Genomic DNA, 25,161 nt, shown 5'->3' on the forward strand with positions numbered 1-25,161 from the left:
TAATTTCACTTTTTAATGAATTTATTTCGATAAAATAATAAATAGAAGTGAATCATTAAATATTATAAAATTAATCTTTTAAAAGAAATATATAATTTAAAAAATCTTAAACGATAAAATATTAAAAAGTTAATGAAAAGATCTCAAATAATATAAAAACAGTGTTCACAAAATTTTCGTTATTTCCATATACTTACTCGTGTCTGCCAGGGTTTGTTGTTTCGGCGAAAAATGAGTTTTGTTAACAGGAAAACATCAAGGACAAGGAGTTCTCGAATACTTCTCGTTTATGTAAACATGACCACTAGATAGCACCTTTGTATTTTTGCTAAATTTAATAATGTCAATTCTTATTATTGAATAACTCCATGGATATATAGTAACGAACGTTGTGGTTTTGATTTTCATTACTAGATGACGCCATGATTTAACGTCGACTTATTAATTCTGGTTATAAGATAGCTTTATGCGATACTAGTAATGTTCTTTTTTGATAAACTGTATTACTATTCTACATTTCTATTCCCATACTTCATTCATTATCTTTTGCTCGAAGCATGTGTGACTTCAGTGACAAGATAGAAGAATATGAACTATAGGTACAAATGGAGAATACTGCATCACCATGCACTTATGCATCTATCGATGTATAAGACTGCTTAAGCGATGAAAAAACTATAAATGAGTTTCTTATTTCTGTTGATATTTTCATTTGTGGTGAGCAATACTGATCTTACTCTGCAATTGTACGTACTATTATTTAAATATAACTCAATTATATTTGATGTACATTATAGATTGTTTAAATAATTAAAAAGTAATCGAAAATATAAATTATTTCAGCTTAATCGGAAAAAGATAATTTTAATAAAACTATGTAAAGTTTAAAAAAATGTATAGACTTAATTATTATAAGTTATTGTTATATAACTATTAGTAACTAGTAGAGTTCAGTATAGGATTACATATATCTTCAATGAATATTAAATAATCGAAAGAATCGTATCGTAAAACCTACACTATTCAAGTATGATATGAAAATCAGTAATGGGTACAAGTTTCTTTTTTCATCGTAAATTTCAAGGGGCGCCACTTCACAAAATTTATTTTTCACGAGAACACCAATAATGAATTCAAGTATAATTCTTGACCGATTTTGATAAATAAGATTTCATTTTAAAGATGAAAGTATATATAAACCTGGAGATGATTCTTTCGAATTTTTGACAAAACATTATTTTTATATATATGAATTATTCTAGAAAAAACATTATTTTTTCTCACCATATTTTTTCAAAGAAAATAAAATTTCAAAAAATTCGAGTTATATTCTTCTTTAAGAATAGACTCATATCTAGTCTCATTGTTGATGTACAAATATAAAACTAGGGATAATGAACAGTTTTAATGTTTACCGCAAAATGGTGAACTATTGCGAATTCATATACATATCTATATGTACACTCCTGCATAAAATAATAGTACTTATGTGCTACTTTTAACTTAGAATTTCTAAATGTAGAAAATAGCACATAAATGTCATGATATTGGAAGAAAAAATCTCATTGACTTTCTAAGTAAACAGAAAAAAAGAGATAAATGCTGAAGGTAAAATAATAGCATACTTGAACTTTTTGTTGATATTTTTCAGTAGTTCGTGATCTATCAAATTATCAACATCAAGTATTACGTTGTTCAAATAAGTTTCGATATGGTTCGTAGAAAGAAATTGAATGAAACTGAGATTTGAAGGATCATTGAAATAAATTTAACTGTTCGTAAAATTTCAAGCATTGTTAAAAGAATAATATATAATATCGTAGAATAATATATAATTTGTTTAATGATCCTGCAAATTATGGGAAGAAAAAAGTTGTGGAAGACCGCCAACATTATTAGAATTGGAAAAACGGACCATTATACGTATCGCCTCGAACTCCATATTAATATTACACGAAATTGCTCGCGAAGCAGGTATCACTGAAATAACAAAAAGAATAATGATTAACATTTGCGAAAAAATGTATTCACTGCAAAAAAGAACGACGACAAATGAGTGGTGGCGTGATCTAGATCGGAATCGGGTGCAAAGGCAAAACCGATTTATAATTCATCGACGGGAAAATGAATATTCAAAAATATATAAAATTAATTTCAGAACAAATAAATAAGCATGCATAACGAATTACTAAAGGCAAATATATTTTCCAGCATGATTCCTGCCATTCATCGAACAAAAGTTGTAGAAACATTTTTTAAAAGAAAGAATGTATCAGTTACGTCATGGCCTGCATGGTTCCCAGATTTGAATATATAATTGTTGAGAACGAAAATTGTTGGAAAGAACTCATGTGTGCCATATACAAGAATGGAAGGCAGTACAATAATGTTCAAGAATTAAAAGAATCGATTATCGTAGAATGGAATAAGTTGTCTCAGAATACCATCAAAAAGTTCGAGAAATCTTTACCAAACCGTATGATTGAAATTATAGAGAACAAAGGCGGTTACACACATTATTAATTTCATATTAATTAAGAAGAAACTTTTCTTTTTGTTATAAATATACATATAAATTTTTTTAATGTGCTATAATTTCGTAAAACGTAAAATTTTTGTTTTCTTTACATATAATAAATGTTAAAGAGAACGACCTTGTCTTAAACAGATTCTTTCTTCTTGCATCTTGACATTTATGCACTATTTAATATATTTATAAATTCTAAGTTGTCTTTGAAAAATTAAAGATAACGCACGTGCTATCATTTTGTCCAAGAGTATATATAGATGACACTAATAATTACAATAAATCTTTGGAATATTTTTCTTATAATAATTTTTAAGTATTTCTCATGCACTTTTACAATATTATATATTTTTAAACATATTATAAAATATTTAAAATATTATGATTATTTTTGCTGAAAAGTTATACAAATAATACCTTGTTTAAGTGATACTTTGAGTCTCATTGATTATAAGTGATGCTTTTATAATTAATAATTAAATTTTAATGTTAACTTTCTTTTCTATAAAAATAGTATACAGACAAAACCTATTAGTGCTTATTATTAATGATTGTAAAATTCCCTTTAATCTTTATTTTGTAAATGATACAATATCATTTAATAAAAGACGTTATATACTTATATTTTATTTAATATGTTATTATAAATGCATTTTTCATTGCAAACCAAGTTGTTGAATTAACTAGAATAATTATATCTTTTATAAGTACAATAAACCCGGCATCAAATATATATTACAAGTAATAAACGTATTTGTCTAATCAATTATTATTTAATGAATAATATGTCAGCTTGATTAAAAATATTTTGTTGTAGGAGGATCTATCATGATTAAAATATTGTAATTAAATTATTTAATTAAAATTAGGAAACTATTACCACATATAATAAATAGTATAAAACATTTATATAATATATATTATATATTAAATATATATATCATAATTTATATTACAAATTATAATATATATATTAAAATTCAATATTATACGCTATTGAATAATCTTCGTATATTCAAAGAAAATAGACACGTTTGGTCAATTCCAAGTCTATATTTACAATATTCGTGCGCTTCCTCTTATTGAAAACATGCAATATTTGATAAACTCCGGGATTATTTGAATGTTCATATAAATATGCTTGTATAAGTTAACATATGTATTATAAACGAAATTTATACAATTTACATAACGATTAGTGAATAATTATACCTTTCTTATATACTATATATACTTTTTGAATATTTTATATATTTTTAATTAATCCTGCAATTTATCAGATATTACACACATGCTCATAAAGTTTAAACTCTAAAGTGAAAGATAATTGGCGTTAGAATGTAATAATTGAAATATTTGCATATTTTTCTGATAAAAACAAATTGATGTGATATTTTGACAATAAATTCTGTCAGTCAAATACCAAGATAGCTACAAAATATAAATGCTGCACAAATACTCAGGATTATCAGCAACATGCCGAGCCAAAATGGTATTGTATCTGAAATGCATATAATTTATGTAAGATTATTAATTTTCTTTATTTAAACTGAAACTAAAAAGTTAACAACTATTTTGCTACTTACGTCTAAATGGTATACTGTGTATACAAATTCTGTTATCTATAGAAATGCTAATTACTGAAGTTTCTGAATTACTAGTGATGGGTGGTCCATCTAATTTTGTGGGTAAGAACTCTAAGCCAGTTACAAACATATTGTGTGCTCCAGGTACATGCAGTACTCTTCTTAAGCTGAAAGCTACGTATATGTCTACACTACCAGAGAACATTGTTCCAACAGCTACAAATTTTCCATCATCAGAGACTGCTAAAGCAGATAAAGTTTCCTTGTAAATAATAAATTTGATTATATTTCCAGATTCTGTATCCCATAATTGAAGAAAACTTGGATCTTTTCCCATAGTTGCATTAGAAAGAAGAAATAGTTGATTCAATAATTTATTTTCTTCTGATATTCTAAATCGACATCTTTTATACATATATTTTGTATTATTTGGAGTATTCCACGTGAGTTCTTTATTTAATGAACCACTGGCAACGTCCCATAAAATTGCTTTACCATCTTTAGCTATAGTTATCAATGAATTATTATCTGGGCTAAAATCAATATCATCTATTTCTTTTTGATGTGCTTTTAAATCATGCAATTTTTGCAATTGTGGAAATTTCCATATTCTTATGCAACTATCTGTACCACCAGTGGCCATAAATTTTCCATTGAAACTTATACGAACTATTCTTTGTAATGATTCATCTTCACTAAATTAATAAAAAAACAAATATATTAGATATAAAAACAAATTAGAAAATAAGATAGGCTTAATAATAACATACATAGAAATTAATTACCTAAAATCTGTTTGAACACTATCAATAGGTTTTATAATTAACTGTAACTTTTTGCACTTAATATTATAATTATCATCTTTAATTTCTTGTATTTTTCCCTTCGTTGTCCACTCTTCTTCAATCTTTTCATTAATTTTTCTATTTCTGACATTATCCTTTGTTATATTGCCAGCCTTTTTAATTACTTCTCCATTTTCTACATTTATTATTTTAGTGTTTACATTATACAACTGACAGTGATTCTCTTGACCAGCTAGTATCCATGATCTTTTCTCATTATTGTACGTAGCACAGTTCATGACTACAATAGGACCTGTTTCATGTCTTGTAACTTCTTCGGCAAGAAATTGTACTCCATCATGAAGAAGTTCAAATATTTCCTATAATATGATAGATTTTTATATATTTAAATAATATAAATTATATTATAAAAAGAGGAAAATATAGAAACTGAATCTTACAAATCCATTTGCAACTCCAGTTTTCGAGGATCCACCACCACCTCCAACTAGTATATGTCTACTGGTCAACATTTGCAGAGTGTAAAGAGGAAAGTTAACCCTAGCTAAGAGACCAGTTTTATTTCTTCTAGGAGCCATTGTGTATTTATATCCTTTAAGTAAATGTCTGTTTTTTTACAAAATTTCACCACTGACTATTCAACTATCTAATAAAACATATAATTAATAATACTAAAAGTTCCACGTTTCATAAATGTGACTCATTGCAAATTTGTGAAAATCTTAACCTTGTTTAACTCACAATATAAAGATAAACTTTAAAAACAATTTCAGATATAATCAATAAATTACATACGATTAAATATAAATAAATATCATTTAATATGTTGTTTATAAGAAAAATATTGACAAAATATTTTGATATGAACACGTATTCAATCTTTCGTTATTAGTTTTATCATTTCATCAAAAGATCGCGACACTAACAAGTTCTCTTTAGAGAAAGTAGAAAAATACATAATATGAATAAAATGATAATTAAATATAGGTTAGTTCTTTTCAATAATAAATAAACTACAATTATGTATTATTTAATTACAATATTGTTTAATTATATTGAAATCGTATATAATAAATACAAATTTTACTTCAATTATTATTATTAATTTTAATGGTACCGTTTGCACGATTTATTTTATTAGGAAAATTCTAATTTTTCAAATTTGTTACTTTCAGTGTTCTTAAAAATGTTTATTTGTTCTTTACAAGTATTAATCTCTGCTATATCTGTCAAGGTAGACGCTCTTGACAAAGAAGGATCAAAATCCGATTCCATTAAAGAATATTTATGAAGTTGAGAAACTTGTGAACATCTGAAAGAAATTAATGGGGACATCGTTGATATAGTTTGAGTGGATAAGGAATTTTTCTTATCGACGTTATTCGATTTTTCAAATTGTAAAGAGGAGGGTATTCTTTTAGAAGTGCTTGAATCTATTTGCTTTTTCGGCGATTCATCTGAATTATACAATAGTTTAGAAGTTGTATTTATCAAAGTTGTTAATTTGCGACCGGCTTCATTTATTTTAAAAGGAGACGTATGTGTCAAACATGTAACATAGCTCGGATTTTGTTTAATTGTATTTAAATCAATATCTTTTCTTAACCAAGATTGTCCTCTTAATATTTCTTTTTGATTTTCATCAGTAATATCTCTAAATTGTTTATTTGAATTCTGTATTATATTTGTATCTTTTGTCAGATTTGTTTCCATCATAACATTTGTATTAACGTCGAAATAAATTGTTATATCATTTTCTTGATTTGTAGGGGAGAGCTCTATATTGTGCCAATTTAAATTAGACATTTGAACTGATTCAAAAGTTTCCAAAGCTTTGCACAAATCTTTGTCTTCTTGTTGCATTTTTTTAAATTCGTCTGTGTTACAAACATCAAGTTCATGTATAAGACCGACGATAGTTTTACGATTGAATTCGTTATTTTCTATGAGTTTATACATTTCTGCTACACGATCATAACATGTCTTCTCCCATGAATTTGGTTCCATAAAATAATCATCTCTCTAAAAGTAATAAACATAATTATCAATGATTAATATTTTAACCTCTTATTAAAAATCACTTTGATTATTGTTATATTCTTACTTTTATTATTGTAACTTCTTTTTTTACGTATTCTCGAGCTTTGGTAGTGATAGAAACTGGAAGACCTGATACTTCGGCTAATGCAATACCATAATTATCTGTAGGAGTGACACCTACCATTAATTTATGTGTATATATTAATCGAGCTTCGTCTAAACCTTCCATGTATTTAGTTTCAGTCTTGAAACAATGACTGTTAATTAATTAGTATATTAGTATTTCTAGAAATAAATTTTAAAAGAATTAAAAAAAGAAAAAGAAAAAAATAACGTACTTCGTAACATTATAATATATTTCAGCTAATTTGGTGAGATAACGAAAATGCGTCGCACTGAAAATAAATGCGGTGGTAATTAATAGTTTTTCGCATATTGCCCACGTAATAGATGAACCTTCTTCAACGGTGGTACCTCTACAAAGCTCGTCTAAGATCACTAATGATTTAGATGTAATTGATTGTAGAATGTATTGGGCTTCTTTCATCTGAAAAAAATTTAATTAATTCATTTTATGCATATAACATAAATAACGATTTTTAAATCGAATTATTTATTTACCTCAACAACAAATGTGGAGGCATTACATTCTATGTCATCGCGAAAACATATCCTACAAAATATACGATCGGTAATTCTAAATTCCGCTCTTCTTGCTGGAACGTAGCAACCAATCTAAAAAAAATGATTTAATTATAATTAATAAATAAAATATTTAATAATTATATATCTATATTTATATTTATATATTATATATCTATGTACTACCTGTGCCATAATATGTAATAAAACTATTTGTTTCAAGTAAATTGATTTACCACTCATGTTAGGTCCAATTATGGTATGATGATTGTAAGGTATCGATGCTCTCTATAATATCATTAAAATTACTAAGTATATTAACACAATGAGATATTTTATATTAAAATTTATACCACGTCATTAGGTACAGGTCGTTCTGTTCCGAATATTCCCATTATAGGATGTAATGAATCTATAAGTTCTAATCTTGGTCCAAAGATTGGTTGTACATATTCAGGAGATGAACTGATATGAGCTAAAGAGATTATTAAATCTAATTCTGCAACATCAGCACTTAGTTGATAAAGACAGCCAATGTGTTCGCGAATGTTTACAAGCAAATCATTTAAAATTCTGCAATTTTCATTTTAATTTTATATTACACTAATATAATACATAGAGAAAGAGAGAGAGAGAGAGAGAGGGATTTGTATATTAAATCATTTTATTTAACATGTTATTAAAAAAGACTTACGTGTTGCTCATTATATGAAGATCTTCGCAAGCAATTTTACATTGATGACTTAATACTAATAATTTGTTTGTTGTCATAGAATAGGTGTTTTTATTTTTTTGTACCTGTTTAAAAATAAAATGTGAACATGAAAAATGATACGTAAGAATTTAAGCATCTATATAATTTATTTACTTGAACGAATTCCGATGATAAATCGGAGGGTCGGAAATCCGAATGTCGAGATATTTCTGCTAAAATATAAAATCCTAAAGATGAGTTGCATTCCAGTGATAAATTCATTTTATATTGTATCGCTAAGTTTTCCACCAGAGCTGAAGAAATATTAGGAAAAGTATCATGTTATACGAAGGAAGAATAGATATTAAATGCTTTAAAGTGTATTTTTAATAAGCGATCATACTGACTTTTCATATCACTTATAAGTTCACAATATGTTTGTCGAGCAATATCCAATAAATCATTAATGCCTGGTTTAATAGCAAAACATCGTTGCATGTTCGATGATGTATATCCTACTAGAGATCTTGCATCAGGATGTATTATTTCTAGAATTTTATTTTTTATTATTTCGAATTGTGAATTCTCTAAATTCTGAAAATATGTATCAAAATAAATCTAAAGTCATTCGTAATAATAATCAAATTAAAATCATAAAATTTAAATAAAAATAATACTTTTCGAACTTTAGTAAAAAATAGAGCTCGACCACTTTCAAGCGCTTCTCGCAATTCTGGCACAATATCAAGGGAATTTTTTAAGAGAAGCACATAATTTAAATTTCTCTCTGCATTTTGTACAGTATTGTGTTGTGAAGTCATCATAGAGAGACTCAAAAGACGATCCGCGCCATATAATCTTCTTACAAAAGGCTAAAGAAAAAAGCACGATTGTATAATAAATAATTATAATTATCGCCACGAGTATAATAATAATATATCCAATAGAAATTGATTACCTGAACGAGATTGCATAATGAGCGATTTGACACTAACTCAGTAATGCTACTTTGACGTTCTATTATCATTTTCTCATCACAAAGAGGTTGTAAAATAGATGCTCTTAAAAGTCTTCTACCCATTGGTGTAACGCAATGATCCATAGAACTCAAGAGGCTAGCATTTGCTTGACCACATTGAGACACAACTAATTCTAAACTCTGTGCACTTTCTATGTCTATAATAAAACGGAAAAACAGAAATTAAATGTAAATACGGAATATACAAATATTTGATTTTTATATTGTAATCACCTATAATAGTAGTATTGGGTGAGCCTTGAAACTCAATTCTGATTGATTTTGGTGCGTAAACGATATGTTGAATAAATTCGATGTATTTCAATAAAGCTGATACTGATGCTAATGCGTAATATCTATAATATTAGATATTAGATATTAAATATTTGTAATTATATTAATTTCATTATATTTTATAGACAAATTTTAATATTTACTTCTGTTTCAAAAATAATTCCACCGTCGAATATTCTTTCGCACAATGAGTTTTTACACGTTCCAATCCGATAGATTCATTAAAATGAATTCTTGATACCGGAGTAATGCATAGATTAGGAAACTTGTCTTTAATAGAACAATACAGTTTATTCCTGTTTCTTCTTTCATTGCACATAGTGTCGGGCATGAGAATCTAAAATTATTATATATTTTGTAAATATATTCTTATATTATTTCATAATTCGCTACTATTATCATACTGACTTCCACTGGATTAAATATATAAATTTTTGTTAAGGTATTGATATATGTCTGATAATCGCTCATTTGGCAAAGAATTAAATGCGAATGATGAATATCTATTGCAGCTATTCCGATTTCTCCTCTTGCTTCGCCACGTCCGGATGTTACTGCTACATTGTGTAATCAAAATATTTGAAACATTTAAATACTCCTAACGATAGGCAACATTTATATATGTATATATAGAACTCTGTATGCATATATTTATGTATATATGTACATAAACATTTATTCGTATATGAATGTTATGTTTATATATTGTCAAGAGATACACTATAATTAGTTTTAAAACTTGACCGCCGGATGGAATTGGCTATATGTCTAAAATAATTTATTTTTTTAAGAAAGAGAGAGAGAGAAAGAGAGAGAGAGAGAGAGAGAGAGAGAGAGAGAGAGAGAGAGAAATATGGTGTAAAATACAAAATAAAATTAAATTAAATCGTAGAATATATTATTAATATATTTCACATTTTGTTGTATAGTTTTTTATTAAATTACCAAGTATTACGCAAGATTCCGTGGAAGTGTTGCTTCCTGGCGTTCTCGTGGCATTTGATCTATATGTGAAATAATTATAAAGAAATCTTATTGTATAAAAAAAACATATCAAAAGATTATGATTAAACTTTTGATTACCCTAAACTTCCTTTACGAGTTGAACTTGGGAGAAAAGACGACGTGGATGCACTTTTCAACGTACGATAGGCTGTAGTTTTCAAAGTATTCGAATTCGAGGGGCATAAATCGACCAATGGCTTTCTAATTCCAAAATCAAAGCCTATTGAATTATCGATGAAAAATTAATTAATATATGATACGTTCTTCTGGTCGATTTGCAAAAATGAAAGAAGTTTTTACATACGATATTTTGGCAAAACATTTGCTATTATTTCTCCTAATTTTCCCCATTTTCTACTTCTAGCTCGTCTTCTTGACGGAGCCGCATCATTACGTATAACATTCATTTTAATCTATCCCCCTGTTACAGATAGTTAATAACGAGAAGGATCAGTTTAATATCGGCGAGTAATTGTCCCAAGTGTATATACAATTATTTTGTCTGCTTTCTTAATAATAATTTTATCGAACAATGCAGACAAATCAATTTATTGCACTCCAAAATAATATAAGTATATAAAATTAATATAGTACTCGCGTAATTATAATTACAAATTGAAATTGTTTTGAGTATACGACGAATCCACGTTTCAATCGACGACCATATTAGATCGCCATATTTGGCGGGATAATATTTGAATTTCAAACAAATTCACTTAAAGATATCTGTGTCTCTCATAGGAAGATTTTATTTACAAATTTAATGCCTTTATCCGTCCAACGTTACAGAGTTCTGCGAACAACAGACTTAAGCAATAATTAATAAATAACACAATCACAAATACTATTGTTTTGTAATAAATATTATACCGTCGGCCCTCGAAATTTAATTACATTTGTATTTACACTTGATTCCTAAGTGCTACTTCAACATGAACTTCCACATAAGTGGAATTCAAGGGCCAGTTTGAGCGACTCATGTTTGCTCTTGGATGTATCGAAAATGCAGGGCAAGAATCGATAAAGATCTTAAGAAGTTTCAAAATCTACTTGTAGATATTTTTGCTTCTATAACCCTCGAATTATTTTGGAGTAAATCAGAGTACTCATTCTGGTCCCCAGTCACTCGTCTCCTTAAATCACACATGCGAAAATGTCGATAGAATTTTTGCGTGTGATTAAGAAAATGCATTAATGAGTTTGTTTTCTATTGGAGATACATAACCGTCAAGGTGATTGCCAGATCTGCGCGTATATCAAGGGCACAATCCCTCTAAGAGAATATTTAAAGTGAAAAAAATCGGTAAGAGACAAATCTTACCATCACTTCGAAAATATGTGTTTATATATGACGTAGTTTGTGTGAAAGCTTAACATGAAACTAACTTTAAAGAACGCAATATTATTTGTGTACATTGGTCTTTTAGAATACAACTGCAATATAGTCGATTTTATATGGCGAACGCGATTTAGACATATAACAGTAGAGTCAAATTCTTGTTGCAAGCTTCCCTTTTTGATTCCAAAGCATGCGTATTTATGATTTCCATAAGATTAAAATGTATTAACTTGAAATTATTTGTAAAACATTTCCTATCTTCGCATATTATCGAGAACTTCGAGTTCTCTTTCGTAAATTAGATTTCTTTATATATTTTTAGAACAGACGTTTACCATATTATTCTCTCGGTATATATATAAACTTAAGCCTTTACTAGACTATAAAATACCATAACAGCAGTCTCGCACGTAGATTAAAATAATCTTGATTACAAACTATGCAATACGCGTCGAAAATATAGTATAACAATTTGTATAATATGTGTATAGATTGACGCGTAATCATTTTTATCACATGGTGTATACTTTTATGTGAGAAGATATAGAATATTAACTAGTTTTTTATTTGCTTTAAAAGCAAGATTTTTTTGAATGGGAAAAGTATAAGATAATATTTTCGAAGATTTACGAATTTCATACTTTCACTATATCATTTACCCTTAGATTTAACGTGTGTACGTGTAATATGTACAAATTTTTCAACACAGAGACAAATGCATACAAATTCTGCTATTTATGCTAAACATTATATCTTTACAAGGACCTTGTGAAACAAAGCCAAGTTCAACGCTACCGTATATATGCGAGAGGCTCACAAATATGCAAATCGGTTATTAAAATATAAATTTAAAGATAGATTGACGTCACGGTATAAAACTATCCTACCGTTCGTGCGGGCCGCTTATTATATATATATATATATATATATATATATATATATATATATATATATATATATATATGTATATGTATATGTATATATGTATGTATGTATATATACTTTATATACAAAAATTTACTCAATCACAATTCACAAATATGATGTGTTGGATAATTGACATAATATAAATACCAGAAGCAAGATTATTGCTTGCTCTCTTAGAAATATTATATTACTTCTTTGTTTTCTCTTATAAAGTCAAATAAATTTCTTTACCAACGGAATATCATTATATGCGTACTACATTAATACTCAATGCAGCTATAGCATAATATATAATATAATATAATTTATATAACATAACATAATACAATAATAGCATAAAATGATTTGGTCAGCGTATTAGCATTTCATTCATTCGCAAACGATAAGTGATACACGTGCAAATCCAAAATCAAGAATTTAATTTGAATTTATAAAAATTATTAAAATTTTTAATTTCATTCCTTGAACAAAAGCAATAAAAAAATGTTGATTAAAGAATCACTTTTTAAAAAACTGATATCAAAATTCTTTGGCACGGATGAGTAATTTTTTATATGCTTTGCATACCTACATTCGATGAATTTGAAAAAATTTATAATATATTTTGAACAAATTGATAACTATTAGACGATTCGGAGTTTATGTGAAAATATCTGATCAATGTCTGATATCGAATTTGATATGGCTCGTTTAGCGATTAATTACACGTGGCATTATCAATTGAAAGCGATGGCAGGTATTATTTTAATAAAATAGAAGTACCTAGACGTGACTTTCGAGAGGTACTTTAAAAACTTTCGACGCTAAATTGGCGTCTGGCAAGGATTGTGGTCGTGCATTAGTAACATTAAAAACAACATTACTGGGACCACGAAAACTGACTTCGATCAAAAAACTAGTATCTGTTACGTTGACGCGATTAGTACTTAGATCGGGTGAACTTGTTCTCAGTTGACTTTTCTTTGGCTTGTAATCATTTTTAACAACTCTCTCTGCCTCCGATTGTAATTTATTATCAAGCCAGTGAACTTTATCGAAGTCCTTCGTACCACCGACCGTGTGTCTTCTTTTGATTGATCTCTCTGGCATCCCGTTTTTCCTCTTTAATTTCGTAGCACTATCCTTTCTAACAGATTGTCGTCTTTTACTGATATTACATTCTGTCTTCTCCGTTTTAGTCAACGACTCCGATCGCTTCAACTTACTATTAGGCGACTCGGATCTGTCGGAGTGTTTATTTAAACTTTCCGAACGCTTCAATTTACTATTCGTCGGTGAAGCTAATCTTTCGGAGTGCTTGTTTAAACTTTCGGATCTTTTTAATTTAGAAAAAGTATTTTCCGATCTTTTATTCAATGATTCGGATCTCTTCAATCGTGATCTCTCCTCGGTATTTGTTAATATCTCGAATTTTTCTAGTTTGTTTGAATAATTCGAATCGAGTTCTCGATCGTGAACCTTCTTTTCTTCTGTTTTATTTTCCATATCACTAGATTTGCGAAAAGTCGACGATCCATTTCCTTCCTTTGTAGCAGTAATTTGAGCAATATCAATAATTTCTTTCTTTTTGTCATCTTCTTTTTTAGTCGAATCCGTTATCGCGTTAGTTTCTTTCAAATGATTAAGAACGTTTTTCGTTTCCAATTTGATTGCATTTCGATCGTTATCCGGCGTAGTCATTGCTTCTGTATCATGTACTTCGGTAACCGTTGAATCTGTATCTTTTTCTAATGCCTCCTAAGGTCGTACAAAAATAAAAATTATTAAATATCTTCGTCAATTGAATATAAATAAAACACGATATATAATATGATCTTACGTCTTTTACTCGAAGAAAATGATTTTTATCGATCGATGATTTATGAAGACTAGGATCCCGGTAAACTTTTTCTGTTTGTTGATTCTTTTCGGACAGATCCTCCACCTTTTGTTTTTTTTGATCATCTGAAATTTCGATATTGTTGACAGGTGCAGGTTCTACGGGCGTTTGAATAATTTGACTTGATGGATTCACGAGTGACCTCCATTTACGATCGAAGGTTGTCGTAAGGCTAGTCAATAAATCGCTACCTGAAAAGAAAAATTAATTCCAATAAAAATCAATATATGACATAAATAATTGTTTTTAGTGAAAAACATTCAAAGCACCGCTTAGTTATCTTAGAGTGTGAAATGTAGATTATTATAAGAACTCTGCATGATAATAAATAAATAAATAAATAAATAAATAAATAAATAAATACAAATTATTTAAAGAAACGAAATATTGCCTTCTATTCGTACCTAGAAATGATTATCTGTGAAAATACATTCTTTCGGTAATACCGAGAAAACATAATAAAAATATGACGTTGAACAATGATAAAAATAAAAGTAACACAAACGATAACAGTAGCGAAAGCAACAAAAACATTTACAAAATTCGTGATCTTCGCATAGTAATTATCACTAAGTATTGTCATTAAACGCAAGAGCGACTATTAGTTACAAAAAAACTATTATAAATCATAATTATACTTCACGCATTACAGACGCATCGCAATTGAAGCTAACGATATACAAATAAGCTTCACACTTATGCATAGTATTAATTGAAATGTAACGAATGAGATGTAAATAAATAATATAAATTTTAACACATATATATAGAACCCTGGTGGTATTGAATTTTAATTAGTTATGCATTTGTCACATTTCAATGTATGTTTATATATGTTATATATAATCGATGATATCGATAATAATAATGCATATAATCATAAGATAGCGATAAGAAATATTGAAACTAATAGCAAAGGAACGTTCTTTCCCTGCTATTGATCAAATGAAATACGTAATAATCATGTGAGTAATATTAATAATAACAATAACACGATAACATTAACAATAATACAAATAGCAACGACAATAATAATGATGATGATGGTGATGATAATGATGATGATGATGATGATGATGATGATGATGATGATAATAATGATGATGATGATGATAATAATAAGAATAACAATAACAATAACAATAATAATAATAATAATAATAATAATAATAATAATAATAATAATAATATAATAATAATAATAATAATAGTAATAAAAACAACAACAATAATAATAGCACTAGGAATAGCAATAATAGTAGTAGCTGTAGCAGTAGTAGTGATAAGTGTAATAATATTAATGAAATGATAAAAAATGTAAGCACTTGGAAAGGATAATAACGCAACAGGAAGGCAACGTAAACGATATAAACGTTAAAAAAAAAAAAAAGAAAAAAAAAAAAGAAAAAAGAACTTCGTAGTATAGCACAAATACTGAAAGAAAGAAGAAAAATAGAAAAAAAAATTTTACCACAATTTATGATTTTATAATGATAAAATGAGAGAACATAATCTCAATAAATAACAACGGCAAGCAATAATAATTAATCATAGCGATTTGTACCATTACATCGAATTTCATTAAATACAAGCATTCGATATAACGCATACCTGCGTACTTCTTTTAGTCATACATAATTATTAGCTCCCGAATAAGTGAGACAAAAGTAAAAAACGATGAAATTATTTGTTCTAATCGAAAATACTTCACGACAATGATCTTTGCATAATGATCTCGATCGCGCATTTCATGAAAACGTTGTAATATTATTTTCTTTCTTTTCTTTTCTTTTCTTTTTTGTATTTTAGTTTTCACACATATCCTTCATCGCTACTACCGACACAAAGTGCGAGAACACACACATACACGCCGCGCACATCCACGTGAAAAAAGAAATTGGAAGACAAAAAAGTCGTATAGAATTCGAAGTCCGAAGAAATTTATACTTCATAAAAAACTTTTGTAAAAAATACAAAAAGAAAGAGAAGAAAAGAGTAAGAGAGGATGGAAGGTAGGGTAGGAGAGGCGGAAAGAAAGAGGGGTTTAAGCGGATGAAAGTTTAAAGAAAAGATAGAATTTGCTTGTGTATTGTGTAGCAACGGATAAAAGATGGAAAAAACAATAATGATAAGAAGAAAAATAATATAACAAAAGAAAAGGAAGAAAAGAAGAAAAAGAAAAAGAAAAAGAAAAAGAAAAAGAAAAAGAAGAAGAAGAAGAAGAAGAAGAAGAAGAAAGAGAAAAAGAAGAAAAGATAAAAGCCATTCGAATGAGGCAACTGTCAGCAGCAGCTCCTTGGACACCGACGATGCTCTGCGGTGGTCCTCTGATGGATTTACCTCGGAGAAATTTGTTTAAAGTCTTGGAGGGCGCACCGGACCCTGAGCCTGACCCTCTTGGCACCTCTGAAAGGTGTCGTGGTAGGTAGGACTGGGTTGCTTCGCTCGTTGCTCTTGAGTTTGTTGTTGGCACTGTTGGTGCTGCTGTTGTTGCTGAGATTGATGATCTGTATGCTGATCTGGTACTGTTAACGCCTGTTGATGCTGGATCAGCCGATGATGAGGGCGATGTCTTCGCGGTGGTGCCACTGGACCCTGTGGTACCGTGTAGGTGGGACGATATGTAGCACCAAAAACCCGGACTTGCTGTATGCCTACATACGTTCAACGTATTCGGATTTGTCATAATCGGAACCGAGTGCGAAGAAGGAATGGCTGCTGAAGGAATGGAATCGCGAGGCGCGATAAATCTATCCCTCATCTTCTTTCTATATCTTTTTTTTTTCTGCAGTTAGACCCTTCCGCCTCGGTCCGAGTCAAGCCGATACTTCGTTTTTGTTTATTTTTTGTTTTTAATTTTTAATCGCCTCTCCACGCAAAATAAGATCATCGAAATCGAAGATGTATTCTCTCCAACTTGTTTATTGTCTCTTCTACTCGTTATCGACAGAATTTGAAAGATTAAATCTTCTGATTTCAATAATCACGTTTATTTTTTGAGCGTATAATAATCTGATAATAGATCGTAGACTGAGGCGAATAGGCAGAAAAGGCAGGAATTTGACAAAATAAGAGCACAGGCGTGTAAGCAGCCAGGCAAACAAGCAAGCAGGCAGCAAACGATGTACTTTGATGCTTGTTGCTTCGAAAAGCGTACAAAATGTTTAACGATTTTGAAATTTCGAAATATCTATATATTCATATCTATATATATATATATATATATACATATATAGATATATATATATAGTTTATTTTTCTTATCGATGAATATTGCTTTAAAGTAATATTTCTAGACCTGCATGCACGTTTATATACTAATCTATAAACCAGATAATGTGAATTTTTGTTAGGGCGTACTATACGCAGAATTAAACGAAGTAAACTATGACTCCTCTGTCTCTACGATTATACGTAATTTGATAAATAAACTATTAGTTATATTCCATATTATATAAACTCTATCATATATATATTTGTTTTTTTTTTAATAAAATATTGTAGCGCGATTATTACGATACGACTGCAAATATTAAATACAAATTGAATTATTGTATTAAATTTGTCACGCTCTTATTACAAACTGAGAATACTTGCATGTGCGTGATTATTTCTAATAAAAAAAATTATCCCCAGACGTTTTATTCTATCTATTAACGAGTCGATCGTAGAATCATCTTTGTACGTTATGTAAGATTATGAGTAAAAAAGTTGTAGGAAAAAATCTGTAACACCATGCTTCGATGACATGCTACGTATCGTAACATTGCTGTAACAAAGCGATTTCTAATTCGCGTTACTGTAACTGAATAATTATTAGAAAATAATAATAATAATAATAATAATAATAATAATAATAATAATAATAATAATAATAATAATAATAGTAATAATAATAATAATAGAAGAGAAAAATAAATGTGTTTGAGATTAAAAACTTAGATATACATTTTCGTCTGCTTGAAAAAAGTTGCTTTATAAGAACGTGAAGAAGGAGATAAAAGTACCTAGAAAGCTTTTTGTTAATAGTGAGAATCTTCTGAGTCCAGTGTAGAAAACATGATCCGGCTACACTCACCGACCATCAGAAGCGAGATTACAAAGAGAAAAATACAGAAAGAGAATAAATTGACAGATAAACGAAAGCGCGTATCATTTAGCTATTGTTTGCGTCACATTTATTTACGATTCATAACAATAATAAGTAAACGATTTTAAAAATTTGCAATTTTGTGCAGAATAATAAAAATTACTATACGTAACAGTTCTATCATATTAAAATACACGGGATAATTTCCTAATATCGAATTTCCTGCCTTATAATATAATCCTTACGTAAAACTATATTCCTCACAGTTCGTCAATTATATTGTGACGCATATTTAACAAGATTTTATAATACTTCCAGTTGAGATTATTAAAAATTTATAAACATATTATCACTTTATTATTATACTTTACTTTTGTCATCAATCTAGAACCTTATTTTAATATATTATTATATATTATTAATGTGTATGTTTACATTGCTAAAAAGTCTTGGAACTTACAGGTGTGCACATTAGATAGATTTAGGATATTCTGATTAAATGTAGTGCCAAAAATCAAACACGCTAAAGGAAAACCAGATCCGCGATAAATCGAACAAAGTTGTAAGAAAAAAAAACAAATAAACAGACAATTTAATACTAACCATCGTCCGAGATATCTCCAGAAAGTCCTCTCCGTTGTTGAGATGGCGAGGGTGAAGAATGAGGAAGCGTGTGTACTTCATGCAACGAATCCAAGCTGCCATAACGAATAGGCGGTAGGCAAATAGATTCTAAAGACGGCTAAAAAAAGAAAGATAAAAAAAGAAGAAAAAAATAGATTTCCACTATATCCGTTGTTAATTATTTTACTACATGTAACATATATATGAAACTAAACAGAACAATGGAAGAGAATGCATTGGCCTCACCTCTTTATCTGTTTTAAACTTTTTGATAACACCATTATTTATCTTTTCGCCTAATACATTAGTAAGTTGATTAGTAGCTTGTGCTTTCTGTCGCGCCGTAGGTTGTTGTTGTACAGCTATTGATAACGGAGTAATTCTCGTCGTTGATCTTGATCGAACATGTTTCTCGGGGAGATCCGCTAATGATTTTTCTGCCAACCTCTGATTTATATTGGAAAGACGTTCGGATAGAAAATTAGGAATCACCGTACTGTCTACTATAGTATCTAAGAGATCGTCATTTTCCATTTCTCGTTTTGCCATTTGCCATTCCTTTTCTATTTTTCGTCTTTCCTCTTCTCTCTTCTCTGCTTCGCGTCTCTGGCGATGCTGATCTCTCTGCAACATAGCCTTTGTCTCTTGTTCAAACCTTCGTATTCTTTCTTGTGTTGTTGCACTCAGTCCGGCATACGTTCTTATAGCTACCTCATCATTACTCTGTTTAGTCTCATTGGATGCGTTTGATGTCATCGAGTTTGTATCCACACAATTCAAACCAGCCTCGCTTAAAGGTCTCGAAGATTCGGAACTCGAAGAGATAGCAGGCACAAGTTGATTCGAATATTTGGATCGACTAGAGGATGAAGCACTTACTGGACTATTATTATTTGTTGCTGAAGATCGATCAGTCGGCTCGGAAGAATTACTAGAATGATTGAGGTGACTTTTGTTTTCATGCATCAATACTATTTCACTGACAGAACATTGACGTTCATTAAGTGCCATGCTTTGTCGAATCGTCGGTGAACTGTCCGATTCGTGCTTCATTTTAACCTGTTTAATTAATTAATAAATATAATTATATGTATCAATACAAATTGAAGGAATTATAAATTAAAACAATATTCTATATATAACATATACATATATAACATGAACCTTCTCTTCATCGTGTTCTTCATTTTCTGCTTCGTCCTGGCCTTTTCGTCTTCTTTGAATTTTCCGATTAGCTGCAGATATGATTGAAGATACAATGTCCTTTGCTGATACCATTTCACGCATGCCTGTTTTATCAAAATAAAAAAAGCAAGCAAAATAAATAATAGCACATCAAACAAAGAAAAATAAATAAAAGCATTGCAATTAGCAAAAAATAATAATTGTGTAATTTATAAATTATTTTATAATATTTTACATAAAAAGAATTTAAATAATTAAAATGAGCAATAAAAATGTATACATATTTAATTATCGTACTATTAAGACTAATCAAAATATTTTGTTCGATGAAAAGATCGTTAATCCATTAATATACCTTCGACTTTTTGTATATTGTTTAAAAGAAGATTATGATTTGTATTAGATGTTGGTTCAACCTCACAACCATCAGCTGGGAGACTTAAATTTACACTAAGTCTACTTAAATCATCAAGGTCTTCGTCTGAGAAAAACCAATCAACCTAAAAATCATAATTAAATATTTATACATTTATTGCAAATTTCTATTAAGAAAGATCGTATTCGATTAATTCGAAAATAATTGAATACTTTATACTCACATTATTTAATAAGCTTTCGACTATTTTACATTGGTGAGACATATCAGTGACCATCGTAACCATATTATCCCTTGAACCACTCGCGCGTACCAATGTAGGTCCAAAAACAATAGCTAAATTTTTAGCTTCCATCTTATTAACTTCACTGTGTTCTACAATTTTCTTCAAGTGTAACATTAAGTATTTGAGTGTTTCAAAATGATGTTCTGGAAGATCTCTTAGTAATTTCCTTATAGTTGCCATTCTCCTTTGAGGATCTTCAATCTTATCTGCGTCAATGAACATGGGATATAATTCTGCAGTTAATAGTGAATCTGGTAAATGTCGAAAGAAAGACTTGAGTAAAGAAGATATCACATTCACATCGCTCCATCTGGGGTCCTATTAAAAACAATTAGCAATTAATCAACATGTAACGATTTAATTTGTCTTTGTATTATATTCTAAACTGCAATATTAAGACACGTACCTGAAGATTAATGTTTTCAAATCCTTTATTTACACTCTCAGTAAGCTGAGAAATGGCAGCAGTATTTCCTGGCACTCTGTATATTCCAACAACTTCAAGACCACGTGCCTCAACTATACTAGTACACATTTCAACTATAAGAGGTACAAATTCCGAAAAGGAAGACTGTAACGAAAGAATAATTAAATTTAATGAAATTTTATTTGGCTATAAACAAATATTCTTACCGATGGACAAAGTTCAAGTGGCACTTTAAATGTAGCTCCTTCAGGTGGCAATTGTGCAGTAGGTGATGATGGTGAACCATGCATTCTTCTAAATTGTTTAGCTACTCTACCCTTCCAAGTTTTGGTTTTTGGAGATGAAAGAGGTTCCACAATTTGACTTGGCTTTCTTGTTTTATTTACTGGCGATTGCCCAGTCGGTGATCTATTTCTGAAAGATGTTAACTTCTTGATACCTTTGTGACTGGGTAAGGGACTCAGTCTTTGATTAGCATTTTGAACAGAGGCAACACTGGGTGTTGTTGGTCCGGGAGTTTGTGGTACTGCTTGTTGTTTCAAAGTACTAGAGGTAATATCCTACGAATTGTTATATTAACAAATATTAATACGCGTAAATGCTATACTTTCTTTCGAGAATTGCAAGATATTAACTAAATTTACCAATGGCTTTTCAGTAGCAGCATATTTATGAAGTGATCTTAGCCAAAGAGCCATCGAAGCTGCATCTTCTGTTTGTAAAAGCACTTCTGCTGTAGGATTCACCACTCGTAATACATGTTTTCGTTTAGTATAATCCTCAGCAATATCCACCAATGAACACCTTACATCAATATTTTGTACAGTACCTTCAGTATCGTTAACCGATGAAGGGCTCTGTAAAATAATAAAAATAATTAGAGTATTTAAGTATTATTTGTTACGATTAAATCAAGTTTTCTAACTACCTGACTGTGACGATCCTTATAAAAAAATAAAATTGGACCTCGAAGAACACCCCAAATTTGCTTCCAGGAACGATCAGAAGATCGCTGCGATATACGAATAAAGAAATATATATTCGATAAATTGTTAGATTTATTGTCAAATAAAATAGTAATAAATTTTCATTTACCTTGCCATCGAGCACTGTGAACTTGATGTGAAGTGTGCCTTCTCGTTCAATAGGTTCAACCTCCTTCGGAGCTTCGTTGCCACTATCCGTAGTACTTATGATACTGTTACTGAAATAATTAAAAATATATATCACATTTCAATTCGTTTGAATTTGTATAAACTACAGACAATCAACATGTAAAGTGTTATGTTGTGTAGTCACTGAAAATATACATAAGTGAAACATTTTTATTTACAAGAACGAATCGATTGAATAAGATCATTCAATAAAATGTGTCATTAAATCTTTCTTGAAAATTCAAATTAGATACAATATCATTTGTACATATATACAGCATTTGTTATTAAATATATACAATAAAACACTTGCACATTATAAAATCCTTGCAATTTTTGCACATTCACGATTGATAATACAAAAGCTTTGCCCACATACATATATGTCTATTATATAAATGACATCACTGGAAACAATCACCTTATATTAATTCACAGTTTTTATTCTGCAATCATCCAATCTATTTGTATATTCTGTTACATTCAGAATTTTAAGCTGTAAATATTATGTGATTAATGTTTTATTACTCACATAAACAATAACTCAAACATAAAGTTATTACATAAAAAAGCCATTTGATCTGGATATAATAATGTTAGTCCTCTTGAGTCACCTTGAAGTATAGATGTCCTACATAAAGCAAATATTCTAGACATTGATTTACAAAAGACATTGTACACATATAATGATCTGTAACAAAACAAAGTTCACGAATAGACATGACCAAACTATTCAAGGAGAATGGTAATGCTGTGCTCATTTCTACTAAAGAACCAAGGATTACAACGAATATTTTCGCGAAATCAAAAAAAAGTATCATTTTATTGTAGATTTTTTCAAAGCTTTCTAAACATAGTCGTTGTTTTCCCTGAGTACTGATAAAAAAAGATTACAGTTAAATAAAATGGAAGAAAAGAGTTAAAAGCAATCATAATTTGTGAATAAAAAAAAACTAAGAATCATTTTACTTGCATAGATCTATTCTGAAAACAGATTTGTTTATTATTAAAAGAAATATCGAATGTATTTACAAAAGTAAAAATTATAATGAAATTGTTTCGTTTATTAGTTTGATACATAGTCAACGAAAATAAATCATAAATAGGCTCAAAAATAAAACAGAAAAATAGAAAATAAAGATACGATGCTTTCTTTAAGGCTTTCTACAAAAGATTACATCCTCACCGAAGAGAATGTCGATGAAGATTTGCAGACTGCGTCATATCCTCAAAGATTCGTCTTAACGGTGCTATGTCACTTGTAAATGACGGTGGTCTCCATCGTCTATGTGCACTGGAAATATGAACATAACTGAAACTCAAACACTTACACGAAGAGAAATAAAAGAAAATATAATTGCCTGACACAGCATCACCAAAGGAACAATGGTTTTCGTGTCGGTAAATTTCATGCACCATATTTCAGCTGTATACAATGATTTGGAGGATGAAATGTGCTTATTGAAGCATGTTCGCAAAAATACAAAAATGGATAAATAAGATGATAAGTTGTGACATAAGCCAGATTTTGAGTCCACCTAATTTCATCAAATATTAATTGACTTATACTAATTAATTAAATCAATTAAATATTATACATTTTTTACTTCCCTTTTGTTAGATTCTTTATAGAATTTAAAATCAAAAAATTAAAAACAAAACAAATATTTACCTTCTAAGAACGTGAACAGGTTCAGTGTCACTAAGATCTAAATCGCTATCAACGTGCATTCGTTCACCCCACGTAGCTTTCAGGTAGGAAACTCTTCTCGTAGCGCGCTCTTCATCACCTATAATATAATATTATTGTCATGCACTTCGTTTTTTTTTCAATCCATCATTTTATTAACATACACAGTAAAAATACTCACTTAATTGTGCGTTTTTCTGTCGTCTAAGGATTACTCCATTGTTTGATGTTTCATCGCAAGAAGCTATAATAAAATAAAAGTATATTTACATTCATTGAATAAGTTTAAATAATTGATATACAAAAAACATATGAAAGTAAAGAAAGTTAATCAACTAACCAAGTTGACTTCTAGTAGACTGTGCATAGCTTTGGTTTTTACTATCACCATTATTATTATCATTTCTAATGTCTTTCTCCTCTTCTTGCTCTGTTTGCCATGTATGTCTTATATTTCCACGCGATCCGTTTACAGTTTCCCAAGATTCTGCACTATTACTACGTGCCCTAAGATGAACTGCTTCTATTTCCATCGTTGGTATTTCTGTAAAAGTAGATCAAATGATTGAACA

At 29.3% G+C, this 25,161-nt stretch overlaps 3 protein-coding genes and 1 long non-coding RNA gene across 16 annotated transcripts in view; 1 reads left to right on the plus strand and 3 right to left on the minus strand.

Moving 5' to 3' along the window:
• The first annotated feature begins 285 nt into the window (after window positions 1–285).
• On the plus strand, window positions 286–3,253 carry LOC124947875. The gene is made up of 3 exons (XR_007100528.1): window positions 286–746; window positions 844–1,608; window positions 2,212–3,253. It is a non-coding gene; the product is annotated as an uncharacterized LOC124947875 (long non-coding RNA).
• A 179-nt stretch (window positions 3,254–3,432) lies between these two features.
• On the minus strand, window positions 3,433–5,937 carry LOC124947419 (prolactin regulatory element-binding protein). Its single transcript, XM_047489494.1, has 4 exons — window positions 5,360–5,937; window positions 4,899–5,278; window positions 4,114–4,808; window positions 3,433–4,028 (listed from the first exon to the last, which is right to left on the minus strand). Exons 1-4 carry the CDS (start codon window positions 5,495–5,497, stop codon window positions 3,943–3,945), a joined length of 1,299 nt encoding a protein of 432 aa, XP_047345450.1. The 5' UTR covers window positions 5,498–5,937; the 3' UTR covers window positions 3,433–3,942.
• A 74-nt stretch (window positions 5,938–6,011) lies between these two features.
• LOC124947423 (mutS protein homolog 4-like) lies at window positions 6,012–11,001 on the minus strand. The gene is made up of 14 exons (XM_047489518.1): window positions 10,016–11,001; window positions 9,751–9,944; window positions 9,548–9,669; window positions 9,254–9,471; window positions 8,973–9,167; window positions 8,703–8,889; window positions 8,470–8,609; window positions 8,296–8,399; window positions 7,955–8,174; window positions 7,788–7,889; window positions 7,581–7,694; window positions 7,298–7,506; window positions 7,024–7,216; window positions 6,012–6,941 (listed from the first exon to the last, which is right to left on the minus strand). The coding sequence occupies exons 1-14, from the start codon at window positions 10,076–10,078 to the stop codon at window positions 6,057–6,059; spliced, it is 2,946 nt and encodes a 981-aa protein (XP_047345474.1). The 5' UTR covers window positions 10,079–11,001; the 3' UTR covers window positions 6,012–6,056.
• Window positions 11,002–11,337: 336 nt separating this feature from the next.
• The window catches only part of LOC124947420 (rho GTPase-activating protein 21), a 29,724-nt gene continuing 15,900 nt past the window's right edge, over window positions 11,338–25,161 (minus strand). For 8 of the 13 annotated variants that reach the window (XM_047489501.1, XM_047489503.1, XM_047489495.1 and 5 more), the window contains 16 exons: window positions 24,930–25,133; window positions 24,771–24,833; window positions 24,572–24,689; window positions 24,086–24,193; window positions 22,841–22,949; window positions 22,674–22,757; window positions 22,390–22,602; window positions 21,952–22,305; window positions 21,725–21,889; window positions 21,256–21,636; window positions 21,012–21,156; window positions 20,636–20,760; window positions 19,718–20,530; window positions 19,451–19,589; window positions 14,698–14,948; window positions 11,338–14,615 (listed from right to left, as the gene is read on the minus strand). In XM_047489501.1, the coding sequence (XP_047345457.1) occupies window positions 13,641–14,615; window positions 14,698–14,948; window positions 19,451–19,589; window positions 19,718–20,530; window positions 20,636–20,760; window positions 21,012–21,156; window positions 21,256–21,636; window positions 21,725–21,889; window positions 21,952–22,305; window positions 22,390–22,602; window positions 22,674–22,757; window positions 22,841–22,949; window positions 24,086–24,193; window positions 24,572–24,689; window positions 24,771–24,833; window positions 24,930–25,133 (4,247 nt within the window). In that variant the 3' untranslated portion in view covers window positions 11,338–13,640. Of the gene's footprint in view, window positions 14,616–14,697; window positions 14,949–17,097; window positions 17,412–18,764; window positions 18,826–19,450; window positions 19,590–19,717; window positions 20,531–20,635; window positions 20,761–21,011; window positions 21,157–21,255; window positions 21,637–21,724; window positions 21,890–21,951; window positions 22,306–22,389; window positions 22,603–22,673; window positions 22,758–22,840; window positions 22,950–24,085; window positions 24,194–24,571; window positions 24,690–24,770; window positions 24,834–24,929; window positions 25,134–25,161 lie in introns of those variants that run through there. The other 5 variants (XM_047489502.1, XM_047489496.1, XM_047489507.1 and 2 more) reach the window with 5 other exon arrangements.

Source organism: Vespa velutina, chromosome 3, assembly GCF_912470025.1.
Source record: "Vespa velutina chromosome 3, iVesVel2.1, whole genome shotgun sequence".
Taxonomy (NCBI): Eukaryota; Metazoa; Arthropoda; class Insecta; order Hymenoptera; family Vespidae; genus Vespa; species Vespa velutina.

Excerpts from the sequence above, each read along its gene's own strand:
- LOC124947419 (XM_047489494.1), bottom strand. The coding sequence starts at position 5,497 with ATGGCTCCTAGAAGAAATAAAACTGGTCTCTTAGCTAGGGTTAACTTT. Across the intron at positions 5,279-5,359 it reads CTGGAGTTGCAAATGGATTT|GAAATATTTGAACTTCTTCA; the intron begins GTAAGATTCAGT and ends ATCATATTATAG. Across the intron at positions 4,029-4,113 it reads ACACAGTATACCATTTAGAC|ATACAATACCATTTTGGCTC; the intron begins GTAAGTAGCAAA and ends TATGCATTTCAG.
- LOC124947423 (XM_047489518.1), bottom strand. The coding sequence starts at position 10,078 with ATGAGCGATTATCAGACATATATCAATACCTTAACAAAAATTTATATA. Across the intron at positions 8,400-8,469 it reads TATCATCGGAATTCGTTCAA|GTACAAAAAAATAAAAACAC; the intron begins GTAAATAAATTA and ends ATTTTTAAACAG. Across the intron at positions 7,890-7,954 it reads GACCTGTACCTAATGACGTG|AGAGCATCGATACCTTACAA; the intron begins GTATAAATTTTA and ends ATGATATTATAG.